Here is a 16,888-nt window from a genome sequence, read left to right on the forward strand (position 1 = left end):
GTCTCCTGCCATGGCTCTAGTATACTGTCCAGGTTTCACAGCAATCTCAACAATGAGGTCAGCACAATGGCTCTGTAGACCTGCAGTTTGGTAGGCAGTCTAATACCTCTTCTCTCCCTCACTTTCCTTCGAAGCCAACATTAAGCTACCTCAGACAATGTGTGCATCAACTTCATTATCAATTTGTACATCCCTAGAAAGTATACTACTGAGGTAAGTGAACTTATCTACAACATTCAAAACTTCTCCATTTGCCATAACCATTTGTCCCACGTATGGATGGTGTGGTGGTGGCTGATGAAGCACCTGTGTTTTCTTGGTGTTAATTATTAGGCCAAAATTAGCACAGGCAGCAGAGAATTGATCCATACTGTTGCATCTCAACTTCAGAGACTGCACTGAGTGCACAATCATCTGCAAACAAAAAATCATGCACCAACATTCCCTCCACGTTGGTCTTGGCTTGTAGCCTTTTCAAGTTGAAGAACTTACCATCAGTGCGGTAGCTGACCTTGATGTCTTGTTTGTCCTCATTAAAGGCGTTTGACAACCTGGCTGAAAATATTATGCTAAAAAGCATGGGAGCAAGCACATAACCCTGTTTCACTCCATTGGTGACTGGAAAAGTATGAGAGCAAGACCTATCCTGTACCTCAACTATTCAGGGCTGATGGAGCCACATTGATTAGTGATAAGGACATAATCCTAGAGAAATGGTCTGAACACTTCCATAGCGTTCTCAACAGACCATTATCAATCAAGGCTAAAGCCATCTACACAGTAAAGGACACAGAAAGGACTTGCCGCTGAGCCCATAAAAGTAAGGACTACCCTTTTTCCCACCCGTCTTACTTTCTTGTAGGTCTCCGTCCCCTGGCAAGGCATGTACAGTCCCCATAACTCATAGTACTGCCCTTGGTGGGGACCCAATCCTTGGGGAAAGTCAGGGTTTGAACCTCCAGTTACTCAACATTGTAGTTTCACCTCTCCTACATCTCTGCTCCCCAGCAGGTATCCCTGGCTATGTCTTGTATGATCTCTTTCCTTCTGCACATGGGTAGACATCATTCAGCGTTCTCACTACCCCATTCTGTCCTCGGCTTCACTTAAGTCCTCCTGCTGTTGTATTTTCTTTCCAAAAGATGGCACTATCTTTGCAACAGCAGAGCATAGTAAAGTTAGCTGGAATTTCTTTCAAGTGAACGGCCAGAAGAGTTCTACTCCTAGTATTTACATAGCCCCACCCCCCAAACAAAAGATAGCTTTTGGCAGTGTGAGAACCACCCTCTCATTTATCTCCTCCCCATCTCTCTCTGTATCTCTCCATCGTTGCTCAGGCAATGTGATGTTCACGTTGGTACACTGGTCAGAAGCTCCCACTGAGTCTTGAGGGATAGAGGGAAGGGTGTCAGGAACAATCCAGATACTTTTCTCTTTATACTCCCACTCTCATTTTCCTTCAGGTCAGCTAGGCTGAGATATACAAAAAGACTAAGAACTGTTTCCAGAAATCTCTAGAAAAGGGAGGGGTGCTGGGCAACTTTCCTAGAGAAGCCTGTGAAGATTCATGTCCCAATAACATTAATAATGGATATAGATAGAGCTTTGAGGTTACAAAGCACAAAGTTTACATGCATTATCTTATCTGAGCCTTACTATAACCTAGTGAGATAAGTAGTATAGGTGGGTACTAATATCCTCATTTTATAGAGGAGACAACAGAGGTTCAGAGTTTAAGTGATTTACCCAAGGTCACAACAGTTACTGAGAGTTGGAGGCAAGGTTTGAATGTATTTTTCTCTTCACAGTAAGTCCAGCATCCTTTTCACTCTACTATACTGCCTCCCTTTGACCTTAGTCTTCTCACTTGTAAAATGGGTTTGGTATTTTTACTACTTTCCTCACAAGCTGTTTTTTAAAAAAGAACTTTCATAAACCTTAAGGCTAGAAATGAACACTATCATTATTCCCAAACTTGGTTCAGTCCCTGACTGATGGAGTATGTGGATAACTGGATATGAATGGAACAAGATGACTCAATGCCTGGAGTGTGGCAGCCTGGTTGAATGACTCAAGGTTGATGGGAGTGACTCTTCTGAGGCAGAAATGGGTCTAGAATCCAGGTGTCCTGACTTCCAGCCAAGGGCCAGTGAATTCTTTCCCACTGCCCCTTCCAACCCTCAGTTCAGGACTGGCCACATAGAGGAGGGAATGAATAAATTTCTTATTGATTGATTTTAATTTTAGACTGACCTCACTATCCTTGGTCAAGGAACTGAGGGTTTGGGTCAATCAATCAAGGAGCATTTACTAAGTATGTCAGGCACTCTTTTAAGCACAGGGAAATGAAACAGTCACATGATTGAAATGCTGCCCAGCTGCCACTCCCCTGCTCTTTCCCAGGGTGACTTGAGGCTAGGAAACCCAGAGACAACCTGGGAAACCTATGAGCCCCAGGAATTGCTTAAAGTGCCCAGTTTCCGAGGCCATTCATTGTTACTCCCCACCTCGTTATTCTTGCTGAGCGTTTCTGTCCCATTGCTGTTCCTTGTTTTTCATTCCCTATGCCTGTGTCTTTCTCCCAGATGATTACTCATAAATGAGAACCTAGACGAACCAGCCTAGGTGGAAGGGAACCACAGAGATCCTCTCCTCCAACCCCCTCATTTTGTAGGAAGGAAACTGAGGCCCAGAAAGGGGAAGTCTCTCTCCCAAGGTCACACCTGTCATCATTGCTCCTGTTCCCTTCTTCTAGCTTGCCTGAAGGAGGGCCTGGTGTCAGGCTTCCCAGATTCATGGCCCATCAGAGATTTTTTTGTTTGTCACAGCTCCATCCTGGTGTCTTGGTTTCCATGGTATGAGAGCTTGTTTGATCCTACAAAAACAACACAGACAGTTCACCTTTATGCAGTGCCTTCTGAAGGTTCACAAAGTCCTTTCCTCACAACAAACCAGCAAAGCATGGAGCACAAGTATTCTTAGTCTTTCTTTTTTAATAGCTGAAGAGATAGTCCTAGTGATTTGGGTTAAGGAGTTCAGGGACCCTCTAAACACCGGAGTACTGGACAGGGTTGTCTGGAATGAATTCATAGACCCCAGCATTCTTTAAGTTAAGGTGGCAATATTTATTGTAACGCCAATATGGTGGGCAGGGTGGCTTATTGTAATGCCAATATGTTGTCTTCCCCCATTCACATGTAAGCTTCCTGAGGTCAGGGTTAGTTTTCTTGCTTGTATCTACGTATTACATGCTCAGGATAGTGTCTGGCACCTAGTGAGAGTTTCACAATTTTTCCTTTTCTTTCTGTTTTCATATGGATAAGACTAGAATAGGAATGAGGAATCTACAGTCTTTAAGGCTACATGTGGCCCTCTAGATCCTTAAGTGCAGTCTTTTGACTGAGTCCAAATTTTACAGAATAAACCTGTAAAATTTAGATTCAGTCAAAAGACCTTACTTAAGGATCCAGAGGGTCACATGTGGCCTGAAGGTGGCAGGTTGCCCACCCCAGACCAGAAGTTCTTTAAGATTCCTTCCTATTCTGAGATTCTGCGATTTTATTTTTCTCCAGTGGGTAAGGGGTATTGCTGTGATACTAGGCAGGAGAGATCCTCAGCTCCCCATTCCCACAGGGCAAGTCCACAGACACCACACAGGTACATGGATACACATGGCACCATACTCCAGGAAGGGCCCTGGATTTTGAGTCAGAGGACACGACTTTGTGTCCTTGGCTCTGTGACCCTGGACAAAGTCCTAGTCATCTCTGCCCTTTTTTTGAAAGCAATACTTTTTTTTTTTGACAGCCTCTTGTTCTGCATCATCCTCCCTTAGAAAGCAAACTGTCTCATTTTGAGAGCCAGAGGGTACATCTTTATAGTACTGCTTCCCAAACTCCAGCTGTTTCCCAGCAAGGCTCCTTGGAGCCCCAGCCCTGAAGGGATAGTGAGAAACTGGGAAGAAGGGAAAGTACTGAAATTGAAAATAAATGGCAGGGACAGCTAGGAAGTGCAGTGGATAGAGCTTCAGTGCTGGAGTTAGGAGGACCTGAATTCAAATGTGGCCTCAGACATTTGACACTTACTAGCTGTGTGACCTTGGGCAAGTCACTTAACCTCAATTGCCTCACTGTTCCCCCTCCTCCAAAAATGGCAACCACTTGCCCTATTGTTCACTTCCATGGGACATACTGGATAGAGCACTGGGCCTGGAGTCAGGAAGATCTGAGTTCAAATCAGACATTTACTAGATGTGTGACCCTGAGCAAGTCACTTAACCCTGTTTGTCTCAGTTTCCTCATCTATAAGATGAGCTGGAAAAGGAAAAGGCAAACCATTCCAATGTCTTTGCCAAGAAAATCTCAAATGGGGTCATGAAGAGTCAGACATGATTGGAAATGATTGAATAAAAATGTTTTCTTCACAGAATAGTTTGAAATAAGGTCAGTAACCCAACAAATTTGTATTTGTGTCCCACAGGTGTTTCAAAAGCATGCCAAGTTCCCTGGATTCTGCCTGGCCAGCCAATAGAAAGATCCTACCCTGCCCCTTGGGCCTAAAACAGTAACAATAAATAACAACCAGGCTGAAGAGAGCCTTGGAGACTGTCCTGCCCATCCTCCCTCCGAGGCTACCTCCCAGGGCTGGCCCAGCCTCAGGACTGTCAAACCAGCACTCCCCAATCCACACACATGGTGCTGGGAGGGACTCCCTGTGTCACTGCCCTGAATTCTGTGGTCTATCTTGTTGTTCTTTATTATCCACACTCTGAATAAACTCCTGTAGACTCCTTTGTTTTTCCAGAAATTAAACAGCTACCCAATGAGAAGCAGACCTCAGACTGCTTTTCAGTAGCTCTTCCAGGGTAGTGAACTAGTTCCTCTCCAAGAGACCATCCCCAGCTCCAAAGAAACTCAGAGAGGGCCACATTGATCATTTCAGACTAGAGGTCCTTGGCCAATGACCTCTGTGTTAGGTAAGGTAACCTTGGGCCCCATGGTTTCCACTGCTCCTCCTGACTTCACCTCACTGACCAGGGTCTCAGTTTCCCATCTATAAAATGATGAGGGTGGATCCCTAAGGTTCCTTCATTCTAAATCTTAGGCTCCTGTAATCCCTAACTCTCTTGGGTAAAGGACCCTCAATGGCTAGGTCAAAATGGCTAGATCCCCAACTAATATTGTCTCCTGGAAGTTAAGAGGGAGGGGAGAAAATCACTACCTATTTCTGGACCTAGGGAGGCTCCATGATCCACGCCTGTATGCTAACTCCTCCCCAGCACACGCTTGGACACGCCTGCACCTGGAGCCACACCTGGCTTTGGTAGGAGTCAGGGTGAATCTTAGCAGGTGCAAGCCCTAGGGTGGACAGATTTCCATACCTGTGAGTTCCTGTCAGTGCTTGTCTTGGGGGGTGCGGGGAAGGAGGGCAATGAACCAAGATTGGTGCCACAAGGCTTGAGATGGTTAGAGGGAGGCGGGGATGGGCTGGAGGAGCCCACAGGGGTCCTGCAGGGCCCTTGGGAGCCCTTACTCTGGCTGCATTGGCTGAGGAGATCCAGATTAGCCGAGAGGGGACTGGACCCAGTCAAGGGCGGCCCCCCCAGAAGTCTGAGAGCCCTGCTGAACCAGTCACTGCACCAAGGACAGAGACTTTGGAACATGATGCTGCCACTGGGATATTGAGGAATGAGCCCCAATCTCCGAAGGCTTCCAGCTCAGACCCTGAGCCCCAGCCCTGGAAGCCTGAACAGGTACTGGGGGAACTGGGGAGGAGGATAAACAGATTCGAGCCCAGGGCACAAAAGGCCAGTGAGCAGCTGGAATGAGGGAGAGATGAAGGTATGTGGAAGAAACTGGAAGCTTTGGGAGGTTGGTGGTATTGAGAAGGAGCTTCAAGAAAGTTAGAAGCCCTGGAGGGTTAGAGGGAGGTTGGGATGGGAGGGAAGAGGGGCAGGGGTTAGATAAGAGAAGGTTTATGGGGGTAGACTGAAGGGGATGGTAACTAAGAGACAAACACTGAAGACTCCAGAGTTTAGAAGGAACCTAAGGAAAAAGTGATGAAGAAATTGGAGGGACAGGCTCTTGGCTGAAGGCTTCTTCTCTTGAACTTCTCTTTGTTTTCCCCCTTCCCCCATCCAGCATCCTCAGCGCCTTCTGGTCCCTGGTTCTTTAGCAGATTTTGCTGTTCAAACTGTGGTCTGCCTTGAGGATGCTGGTATCTCAGGGACTCAGGCCTTGGCTTTCAGTCTCTCCTCAGCCTTGGAGGCTCAGGATGGACAGCTCCCAGAAAAGGTCAGTATGTCTTTGTAAGCCCCGCCCCTTCAGCCTCACACAGCTCCTCTGAGTCCCATCTCTCCCCTAGCTCCTTTCTCCTTGAGCCCTCTCAATGCTGTACCCCTGATTTTCCCCATCTCCCCTGGGATGGCCCTCAGTCAGTTCCTGGGCTCCCAGAACTTGACTCTTAGAATCCCAGGATCCAAGAATACAGAACACTAGAACATCAAAACAGAATGTCAGAGAACCACATCGCCGATCACAAGGGCCATCTAGTCTAATTCTAAGAAGGTAAGTCTAAAAGCCAGGCACATGCCCCTTCAGATATCCCCAGAACTGTCCTGCGGAAGAAGAATGACATTTGTTCTACCTTGTACCATTCAGAGGTCAGAACAAGGAGCAACGGGAAGTACAAGAGGGCAGATTTGAGCTCAATATGAGCCAAACATGCACAGCAAGGAACATTCCAAAAGTGGAATGGGCAGCTCAGGAGCTCACTGTCCCTGGGGAAACTGGAGGGAATGGATTTCAGGAAGCCCTGAGAGTGAGCTCACCACTCCTTCCCCAGGTACGGGAGGTGGTCCAGGGACTGCATGGACAGATGGCCCAGCTCTTGGAAGGCAGAGCAAGGAGGGTGGCCCTGAGGGCACTTTGTTCATTGGCTGCAGAACACACACACGAAGTGGTCCAGACCTTACTGTCTCACTCTCTGCCTTGTGACAGGTATTGGGCACTCCCACTCCCCTTGGGCCTCCTCAACAGGAAAGGACCCAGGTATTCTGGCATCCCCAGCTGTCCTCCCCTTCCTCCTCCTGAGGGCTGTTGTGTCTGCCCTGGTGAGGTCAATTGGTACCCACCCCCTAACTCCTAATTAGTGCCCAACCCTAATTAGTACCTGCTCTTCATTCCAACACCCACAAGCCAGGCTGAGTTAGGAGCCAAGATTTTGGGCTTCTTGTCTGATTGGTCATAGAAACCTGGGTCATGAACCCAATTATCAGATTGGGCAGAGAAAGGCTGGTGTCAGAGCCAGGGGAGAGTCTTCTCTCAGTTACTATGTTCTCCTTTCGTTCTACAGTTTTCCTGCAGTCTCTACATTCCTCCCCATCCTCAGTCCCTGGGTTCCCTGACTCCCAAGATTTCCTCCTACCCCCCTAGACTTCCTAGTCTGGGCATCCCCTAAATCATTGAGTCCCTTCAATTCTAGGTTCTTTCCCCTAAGATCTATGTCCTATCAGTTCCAATCTTTCCTTTCATTTCCTGGGTCCCCTCTGTTCCAGGGGTCTCTCCTAATCCTAGGGGCTCCCCTAATTCTAGGGGCTCCCCCATCTCTAGCCTCCCCTAAATTCAAAGATCCACCTCAATCCTATGGCCTTCCATCAGGTCCAAAGAGGTCTCCAGAACCTCCCACACTCTGGCTGTCATCTCAGTCCCCAAATTCCCTTACTTTCAAGGGTCTCCCCCAAGTCCAGGGGCTCTTCACTCCTAAGGTCAGCCAGTCAGTCAACAAGCATTTGTTAACACTGTGCTGAGGTACACAAAGAGGTATACAAAGAAAGGTAAATCCCCTAAATCCAAGGATTCTTTCAGCCCCAGGATCTCTTTTCAGATACATGACTTCCCATATGGACCAACACATCTTCCAATGGGAGCTCCCATTTCTGGGTTTTCCTTCAACTCTAATCCCCTTTCTGGAGGTTCTAGGTTCCTCTCCCCAGTCCTTGCCCTGGGACCTCCATCCACCCAGATCCTCCCACTTTTCTCCTCCCTCCTTTATTCACAGTGCGGCAGCTGAGTTGTGGCGAGGCTTGAGCAGGAACCAGAGAGTGAACGGGCTGGTCCTGGTGCACCTGCTGCAGAAGGTGAAGGGCCCATCCCAAATCCAGAGCCCCAGCCCCAGCTCCAGCCCAGGCCTGAGTCTCCAGGCAGTCAAGCCCGAAGCCCAGGCATTGGCTGTGAGTCAAGTTTTAGTGTGGAGTAGCTTGGAGGAGGGAGGGAAGGCAAGACAGAGGTGGGAAGGGAGAGGCTGGGCAGAGTCTGAATCCCCATGTGAGGTCCAGAGGGTAAAGATCTGGTACCTAAGAATCTGGTGGGAAGGAAGGAATATTCCTGGAGTAACCTGGGGAAGGGGTCACAGGCTGGTTCAAAGGTGTAGCTATTTCAGTATGCATGAGGTGTGTGCCCCAGACCTATCTGAAAGGTGTTGTCTGTGTGTGGTATATCTCACACGTAAGAAGTGTCTTGCATGAGATCAAAGCATGTCCCAGGAATATCACAGTTATGTTTGAGGAGTGTCTCAGATGTGTGTCCAGGAATGTCTCATGTGTCTCTGTAGGCCACAAGAGCACTAGGAGAGATGTTGGCAGTGTCAGGATGTGTGGCTGCCACAAGGGGCTTCTACCCACAAGTGCTCATTGCACTGGTTACACAGCTGCACCAGCTGGCCTGGTGTGCCCACTCCCCCCAGGTTCAAATGAAGGTCCGGGGTCCTCCCCCCAACCATGCTAGGTGAGACAGATATGGGAGGTGGGGGAAGGGGCAGTCAGAGTAAAGGGGGGCAACTGGCAACCCTACCTCACTCCTGGTCTTCATTTTCTCTGCCTCCAGCTGTGCTGTGGAAGCTTTGAAGGCCCTGCTCAATGGGGATGGAGGTCGAATGGTGGTGACCTGCATGGAGCAGAGTGGGGGCTGGAGGCGTCTCATAGGATCTGGGACCCATCTGGAGGGTGTCCTCCTGTTGGCCAGGTCTTAACATGGGGACAGAGGCTCTGGGGGAAGGATACACAAGAACACTGGACATTATGGGGTCCTGGGATGCAGGGACATGGGGAAACAGAGATGAAGGGATGAGATTCCAGAAGGATGGTCTCAGAATCTTCCTAGTTCCAGGCTGACCAGGACTAAGTACTGATTGGGGGCTGGTTGATGGAAGGCGAGAGTGTAGTGGAACAGGGCGAACAGGTGGTCAGGGTTCCTTCCTCAGCTCTCCCTCATCCTCTCCCCTTCCTGTGTTCCCCAAGTGCCCTGGTGGCTCATGCTGACCACCACCTGCGTGGGCTCTTTGCAGACCTACTTCCACGGTTACAAAGCACAGACAAAGCCCGGCGCCTGACCGCTATGGCCTTCTTCACCGGGGTGAGTGCTTCTGGGTTAAGAGGAGGCCTTTCATCTGTCCCCCTGCCCTGTTCCTCCAGGGCTGCGTGGTTGGATTTAGTGGCTCTGGTCCCTAGTTGCTTGGGCAAATTCCTTGCCTTCTCAAGGCCTCAGTTTCCTTCTCTGTAATATGGCGATGATAATAGTCTGGCTTCTGGCATCCTCCCTGGAAGGCAGACTTAGTTGGGGAATATGAGGGTGAGGAGGGTCATCGCTAGTCATGAGCCCAGGCGGACAGCGAGGTGGGACGGGAAGCCCCAGGGTCTCCGCCGGCACCTAGGGGCGCCCATTTCCTGAGTCCCCCCATGCCAAATCCCCAGCTTCTCCAGAGCCAGCCCACGGCGAGGCTGCTGAGAGACGAAGCCATCGTGCAGCGTCTGACCGCCTGGCAGGTGGACCCCGAGCCCACTGTGCGCTGGCTGGGCCTCCTGGGGCTGGGCCACCTGGCCCTGAACCGCAGAAAGGTGAGGCCGGGCCCGGGAGGGGGCGCTCCGGGGAAGGGGCTGGCGCGTGTGCGGGGAGCCAGGGCTGGCCCGCCCTTGGGTGCCCGGGAGGGGGCGCTCCGGGGAAGGGGCTGGCGCGTTTGCGGGGAGCCAGGGCTGGCCCGCCCTTGGGGCGCCCCTCCTTGGAGGGGGCGCTCCGGGGAAGGGGCTGGCGCGTTTGCGGGGAGCCAGGGCTGGCCCGCCCTTGGGGCGCCCCTCCTTGGAGGGGGCGCTCCGGGGAAGGGGCTGAGGCGTTTGCGGGGAGCCAGGGCTGGCCCGCCCTTGGGTGCCCGGGAGGGGGCGCTCTGGGGAAGCTGCTGGCGCGTGTGCTGGGGGCGGGGTGGGAAGGGGGGGTGGCCCGCACTCGGGGGGCCCTGGGGAGGGGCTGGCTCCGGGTAGGAAGGGCTAAGTGGGGGAAGAGGCCAGGCCGGGCTCCCGGGGAATCCCCGGTCCTGGGGGCGGGGGCGGGGACGACGGAAGGTCATCGACCTAGCTCGGGGTGGATCGGAGGCCAGAACCTCCCCCGACCCAAACAGCCCAGGGAGGGGCTGAGGCACAACCAAGCATCAAACAGAAAAGCGGCCTGTGAACCCTCGGCAGCTTGGGGTCGGGCCTCGGTCACCGCAGGGGGCAGCCATTCAGGCTCTTCCGCGGGCCGCCAAGGGGCGGGGTTGGGACTGGGGTGGGTAGGAGGGGGGGGGCGGGAGAGGCAGGGCGGCATCCCTGACGGCCCTGGCTCTGCGCAGGCGCGGCACGTGGGGACGCTGCTCCAGGCCCTGCTGGGCGCGCTCGGCGAGGCGGACACGCGGCTGGTGGGGGCGGCCCTGGGCGCGCTCCGGAGGCTCCTGCTGAGGCCTGTGGCGCGGGCGCGCGTGAGCGCGCAATGCACCAGCCTGGGCTCGCGCCTGAGGCCGCTGCTGGACCACGTGAGCGGGGCGGGGCGGGCGGGAGGGGGAGGGATCAGAGGTCGGGTAACGCCTCCTCCGCCCTCTGTCCCGGGGTTTCTCCTCCTCTCCTCTGTACCGCCCACCCTTAAGCACCGCCCACCCAAGCACGAGCACCGCCCTCTGCCAATCTCAGCCCCGCCCCTATGCCCTCCTCTCCCGCAGACCCCGCCTTCCCTCCAGCTCCCTCTTCTCCCTGATTCCAGGACCAGGATTCTGTCCGTGCCTCGGCCATCGGGCTCCTGGGCACCCTAGTGGGTCGTTGCTCCCCGCGGCGGGCTAGGGCGGTGCGCGAGCTGGTACTGGGCAGCCTGGTGACCCTGTTGCTGCGCCTGCAAGACCCGAGCCTGGATGCTGCCGAGGTCTGGGGTACCCCAATCCCCCACACCCCATCCTTCTCTCCCCAGCCTGGAGCCCGGAGTGCAGACTCCCCGCCCCCTTCAGTTCCCCTGCCTCTGTATCTGGGATCCTCCCATCCAGGACCCCCTTATTCCACTTGAGCCCCAAGTTTTCTCATCCACCCTTGATGAGCCCCAAATCCAGACACCCTCTCCCCCATTTCTTCAGAGTTCATATCAACAATTTATCCCTAGTCTGTTATGGTCTGGCACAGACCTTAATAGAAGGATTTGTTCCTTAAAACTTGAACTCAGTTAAAAGGCTGCCATGTGTGGCCTGGAGGCCTTAGGTTTTCTTCCTCTAGACCAAAACAAATCAGTCCCTGCTCTTTGGGAGATCACTTTTTACTGCCCTGGGTAGGTGCTTACTATATTGATTTGAATTGAATTACTTGGGAGAAGACACAATTACACCAATACACAAATACAGAATATTTACCTTTTTACTAAATAATGCCAAGTGATTTCAAGAGGTAGAGATTCTGAACCCCCTCATCTTTTTTCTTCTTTTTCTTGGCTCTTTCCAGAGGGAGGGGGTCAGGGTGCTCTGGAGAACTCAGGAGCTATCATATAAGATGCCTCCCAGAAACAGGTTCCACCTACCAATAGAGGGAGAGTTGGGATCCTGGATTTGGCTCTCCTGTCCCTTCCCCCTCTGATCTTCTCCCATGTCCTCTCAGTAATAGGCAAGGAAGTGTATGTCTGTGGGAATGACTATGCCCTAACCCCCCATTTGGTCCTTTCCTCCCAGAGTGCAGAGTGGACCTTAGCTCGTTGTGATCGATTCCTGCGTTGGAGGCTCTTGGAGGAGATCTCAGCCATGGTTCACTATGACAGCCCAGAGGCCCTAAGCCGCACTTGCAAACGACTGGTCAGTGGGGGCTCCAGTAGGGCTATGTTAGAAAATCAGATTCTTGACTGAAGGGGTCCCCCTAAAACTAACTCCTCCCTCTGTCCCTTATCACTTCCATCCTTGCACTTAACTGTTTTTCCCCAGCGTCAAATACAAACTAGAAGAAACACCAGGTAAGCCATCTGATGTTCCCCTTTGGATCCTTGTGTAGGTAAAATTTACAGTCCCTTGTGCCAGTGACAATCCCTCAGCTTTCACCTTACCATCCTTAGGGACTCACAGAGATGGAGCCATTATTGTGTAGTGGATAGAGAGCCGGTCTCAGAGTCAGGAAGACCTGGGTGGCCCTTCACCATATACTTACCGTGTGATCATGGGCAAGTCACTTAACCTTTCAGGGATCTAGGCAACACTAAGACCAGAAATTGCAGAGAAGGTGCTAACTCATATAGGTAGAGGGAGTTCTTTCAGCCAGGAAGTTCCCTCTGTTAATGAAATCACAGGTTCACTCTCCCTAGCCCCTACCGGGGAGTCTCTTTCAACAGATAATGCATTGTCCTTAGGTTACCCACAGAAGGGAAATGTAGTGTCTCTGGTGAAGAGCCTCTTTCAGGAGAACTGGTCACCCTTTAAGACCACAGGGAGGAAGCAGGATGCAGACCTCTTGTGTGGTCACTGTGTCCTTCTCAGGGCAGGATGTGCCTGGAATGAAGAAAGCTCTGAGCTTCTAAGTGCTCTCCTCACGGGGCCCATGGACTTTCCCCATGTTGCACTGAGGCATCTCTCCCTATGCAGACCTTGCCTCCCTTTGTCCTCAGGCGCAGTGGTACCCTGGCAGAGCCTCTGACTTCTTGAGCCAGGCCCAGGGCTACCTGAGGAATTCCCAGGTTCCCATTCGCCGTGTGTCAGCCATGTTCATAGGTAAGTTCTAGGTAGTTAGAATAATTCTTCCAGGTGGCCGGTCTTAGGGATCTTTACTCAACTCTGTTCCCTGTAGCTGGGGCTGGATTGGGAGCTTATTGAGAATCCCTTTCAGCAGAGCCTTCTGTTCTCAAGAAAACCCTCACAGGATTTTTTTCTTTTCTTAAATGTTCTTTCTCCCCTCCCAGAGCGCCATCCCTTATAAGAAAGTAAGAAAAAAAGGTCCACAAACTAAACAACATATTAAAAAAATCTGAAGTCATATGCAGTATGCCACCCTATATGGGCCCTCATTTCTGCAAAAGATTGAGTGGAGTTATCTGTTTTTATGGCCAATAGAATTCAGTCAGGCCTGGAGATCTGACATCATCAAAGGCAGGTAGATGCTCTCTATCCCTTCATGTAGGTTTCAATTCCCAATGCACTGTTTTTTCTTCAGTCCTTCCTAGTCTGCCAGTCACTTCCTTGGTGGAGAATTCTGGAGCAGAATTGGGTGATTCTCCTGTCTCTCCACTGCCTGTTGTCATTGTCATCTCCAGCAGTGAACATATCTCTTCTTTCATCTGTCTTTTGCCCCTAACCTATCTTTAAAAAAAGCCCCTCTGTTGTTCTTGGCATTTTGCACCAGCTTTATTTCCCCTGGCACTATCCATGCCAGCTCCATATACTCATACTTGATGACTTGCCTTCTTTCCCATCTTCTGCACATACTCCAGTCAATCCAAAATCTCCTCAGGGTCCATCCTTCTCGCCCCATTCCTGTAGCCCATCCAAACCTTTTCACTTGGTGGGATTATTTTTAAAATGTGTTTGTCAGTAAGTTTGTTGAGTGTAGAGAATATTCCTTCTTCCTCAGGGATTGTGTTTCATTCATGGGAATTTCTCTTTCTTCTCGATAAAAGGCTTAGACCTAGAGACCTTTATCAGACATTGGTTACATGCAGAGGTGAAGCAGGGCCTGATGATCCAAACTCTTTGGTTTCAGGGTTTCTGATCCATCACATGGATCCTGACTGTGTCAGCCCTGGCCTGGTGGACTCACTGCTGCATGGTAGGCAAGGGATGCTAGAGATGTGGAGTACTTGGGGCTCATGAGGTGTGTGGTTTATTACTAAGGCAAGGAGGATATGTGTCAGGGTGACTCGTAGGTGTAAAAAGACAGTGAGGAGCAGGATGGTCTGCCTTTTCTGTGGTGTTTGTGTGACAGTTTGGGCACTGGCTTGTGAGAGGATCTTCTCTGATTGGCCTTTTCCTCAGGGAGCCCCTGTATGAGAGGGAGATGAGACACATGTGTGTGCATGCACATGCACATACACACACACAAACAGAAGGTCTAGATAGAGGTGAATTCTGGCAGTACAAAGGATGGCAGAGAGGACTGGGGTGAGGTATGTTTACACAAGGAAATCTTCCTGGAGAGATGATTTCTGAAGTAGATTCTAAAGAAGGAAGGTGTGGAGAAAGCAGGTCAGCTTAGAGTGTCAGGGAGACTGATGGGGAGGCAGGAAAGCTAAGTATCTGGACCTGCCAGGGCTCTAACATGCCACCTTCCCTCCCACTTTGCCACTACAGACCTTGGGGAAATGCAGTGGGATGCTGAGCCTTGCATTCGAGATGTCTCCCACATCACCATGCACCAAGTGAGGCTAGTGTGCCAGGACCAGGACTCCCCAGGACGTGGCAGCTTTTCCCCTTGGCAGCTGTTGTGCTGCTGGGGCCACCGCCAAGTTCGGGAGAGACCAGTCTATGAGGACAGCCCCTTCAAACCGAGGAGCCGGGCTGGCCTGTGGGGGTGTGGGGGGCCATCCTGAGCTGCCTCCTAGCTCTGTTTTGAAGAACATTGTTCAGTCAATGAAGCAAGGTCCCTTGCTTTTGCCTAGACCTCACCTAGGTATTCACAACCCAGGCATGGAGATGAATTCCTTAAACCCTTCATGAGGGGAAGCTTCCCAGTTATATCTGCCTGGGAACCTCTTCCTGGGGGAAGGGTGGAACCCCTGGACACTTGTCTCTTTGATGTGACATTTTTAGGATGGTCACAGTCAGTTTAGGGGTGTCTCTCAGACTTGCTCATTGCTACTTCCTGGCCCTTTAAGATCATATAAGCCAAAAACCCATCACCTCTTAATGTATCCAGCCTGTGGCCCAAAGCTGTATGTCAAATCCTCTCCAGGGGAAGTGGGTATTATCTCTCTCTGCTTCTTGCATTTCCCAAATGGAGAGGATTCTCCTACTTGTGTCTTTTTGAATGATGGAGGGATTCCCACTTGTCCATGAGAGTTGGGGTCCCAAAGAGGAGGCATGAGGGTATCTCCTCTCTCCTTAGTGAAGAGAAGGCTGGAGACAGGAACAGGGAGAGACCACAGGCAAGCCAACATGCTACCTCATATCCCAACCACTCAATACCTCCTGTACCCCAATTCTTGTCCTCTGTTCTACTCCCTTCCAAAGTGGCCTGTAGGACAGAAAGATTGAGAGGAAGGAGACAGCCCTGGGTTCTAGTCCTAGCTCTGCCATAACAAGTAGTATGACCTTTGTCACTTGCCCTTTCTGATACCTCTCTTTTAGAATGGAGACAGGAGCCCCTGCCTCTTGGACAGAGAGCTGTTGGGAGGAAAGTGCTTTATAGACCATGAAGCTATAGAAGAAATGAGAGTTCCCATTGGTCATCAGTGATAGTCCTCCTTAGCCTGGACCATCAGGCAGAGCCCAGGTGGCCCAGGCCATAGAGGACTCCCAGCATGAGCCAAGCCCAGGGGCACAAACGTGGGGGCAAGCTAGCTTTCCCTCTGTCTGATCTCCTAGTACTGTATAGATGTACTTTTCTGATGTACTGATTGGTGGTATTTAAATATGTTTGATTTCTCTGCTGATTGTGCTTTACCCAGTGGGGGGCTCTGTCTTATTCCTTTTTGCCCCCACCCTTCCCCTCCAGCACTAAACATGTTCCTGGTTCTCTGTAAAATAAGAATACTTGCATTCCCCATCCCATGAGGTTGTGAGGAGAGCCCCTTGTACATCCTAAAGGGGATAGTAATGGGAGTGGTAGCTTTTATTATTATTGGATAATGAATGGATGTCTGTAGAATCAATGAAGACTGGAAGAGTAAGTCCGTAAAGTGAGGAAGAGACCACGGGTTCGAGGCCAGGCAGTGTTAGACAGGAAAGGGCCTGTTTCTCCTGAAAGGAGAGTGACCCCTAGACCTGAATATGCCTTTTCCCTGGGCCATTTTCCACCCTGCTGCCTGGCAAGTACCTCCCTGCAGCCCTCTCCCCAACTCTCCTGAGCCCATCCTCCCACCTTTCCACTTCTTGGTGGAACCTATTGCTCTGGCAACCTGTGGTCAGATCTGTAGCAACTGCTTCTGAAAAGGGGGTCAGTTGCCTGTCCCACTTTGTTCCTTACCAACCTTGTGCCTTCCCAGACCAAAACAACCCTCTATGGCCACCACTCCCTTACTTGCGGTGTCTCCCTCTATAAAATATAAACTCCTGGAGGGCAGGGTCTATTTCAATTTTGTATTTGTATCCCCAGTGCTTAGCACTTAGTGCCTTATATATTCTGCTTAATAAATACTTTTTCATTAATTCAGCCATTCCTTTGTTGCAATAAAGATCTAAGTGGGTGGACTAAAGGGAGCTTCGTGATGAAGAGACTATAAAGGTCAGGCAATCGTGGCAATTATTTTTCCATTAACAGATTAAACGAGAGTTTACTGTATATGAAAGTAGGGAGAGAAGTACAGGGTACACTGGACCTGTCAGGTAGGGACAGTGGCTAGGAACTGTCCATCAGTAAAAGGGTTGTTGTAAAGATCAAATAAGATATTTGTAAATAACTTAGCACAGTGCCTGACACATA

General features: G+C 50.8%; 2 protein-coding genes across 5 annotated transcripts in view; both read left to right on the forward strand.

The window, feature by feature from the left end:
• NAPRT (nicotinate phosphoribosyltransferase) overlaps positions 1-4,790 on the forward strand; it is a 28,919-nt gene extending 24,129 nt beyond the window's left edge. Inside the window, exon 13 of the mRNA XM_072602824.1 lies at positions 4,480-4,790. Within this exon, the coding sequence (XP_072458925.1) occupies positions 4,480-4,530 (51 nt within the window). The 3' untranslated portion in view covers positions 4,531-4,790. The remainder of the gene's footprint in view (positions 1-4,479) is intronic.
• A 78-nt stretch (positions 4,791-4,868) lies between these two features.
• Positions 4,869-16,618, forward strand: MROH6 (maestro heat like repeat family member 6). Of its 4 annotated transcripts, none has more exons than XM_072602808.1 (15): positions 4,869-4,975; positions 5,237-5,752; positions 6,141-6,293; positions 6,844-7,049; positions 8,059-8,230; positions 8,611-8,783; positions 8,883-9,020; positions 9,296-9,410; positions 9,749-9,892; positions 10,657-10,836; positions 11,061-11,216; positions 12,004-12,123; positions 12,924-13,026; positions 14,012-14,077; positions 14,599-16,618. In XM_072602808.1, exons 2-15 carry the CDS (start codon positions 5,462-5,464, stop codon positions 14,835-14,837), a joined length of 2,256 nt encoding a protein of 751 aa, XP_072458909.1. In that variant the 5' UTR covers positions 4,869-4,975; positions 5,237-5,461; the 3' UTR covers positions 14,838-16,618. The 4 variants fall into 4 exon arrangements, with proteins under 4 accessions (XP_072458909.1, XP_072458911.1, XP_072458912.1 ...); XM_072602810.1 differs by having other exon boundaries at positions 6,844-6,998; XM_072602811.1 differs by lacking the exon at positions 6,844-7,049 and having other exon boundaries at positions 6,175-6,293.
• The last annotated feature ends 270 nt before the right edge of the window (positions 16,619-16,888 follow it).

This window comes from Notamacropus eugenii, chromosome 4, assembly GCF_028372415.1.
Source record: "Notamacropus eugenii isolate mMacEug1 chromosome 4, mMacEug1.pri_v2, whole genome shotgun sequence".
In the NCBI taxonomy this organism is placed as follows: Eukaryota; Metazoa; Chordata; class Mammalia; order Diprotodontia; family Macropodidae; genus Notamacropus; species Notamacropus eugenii.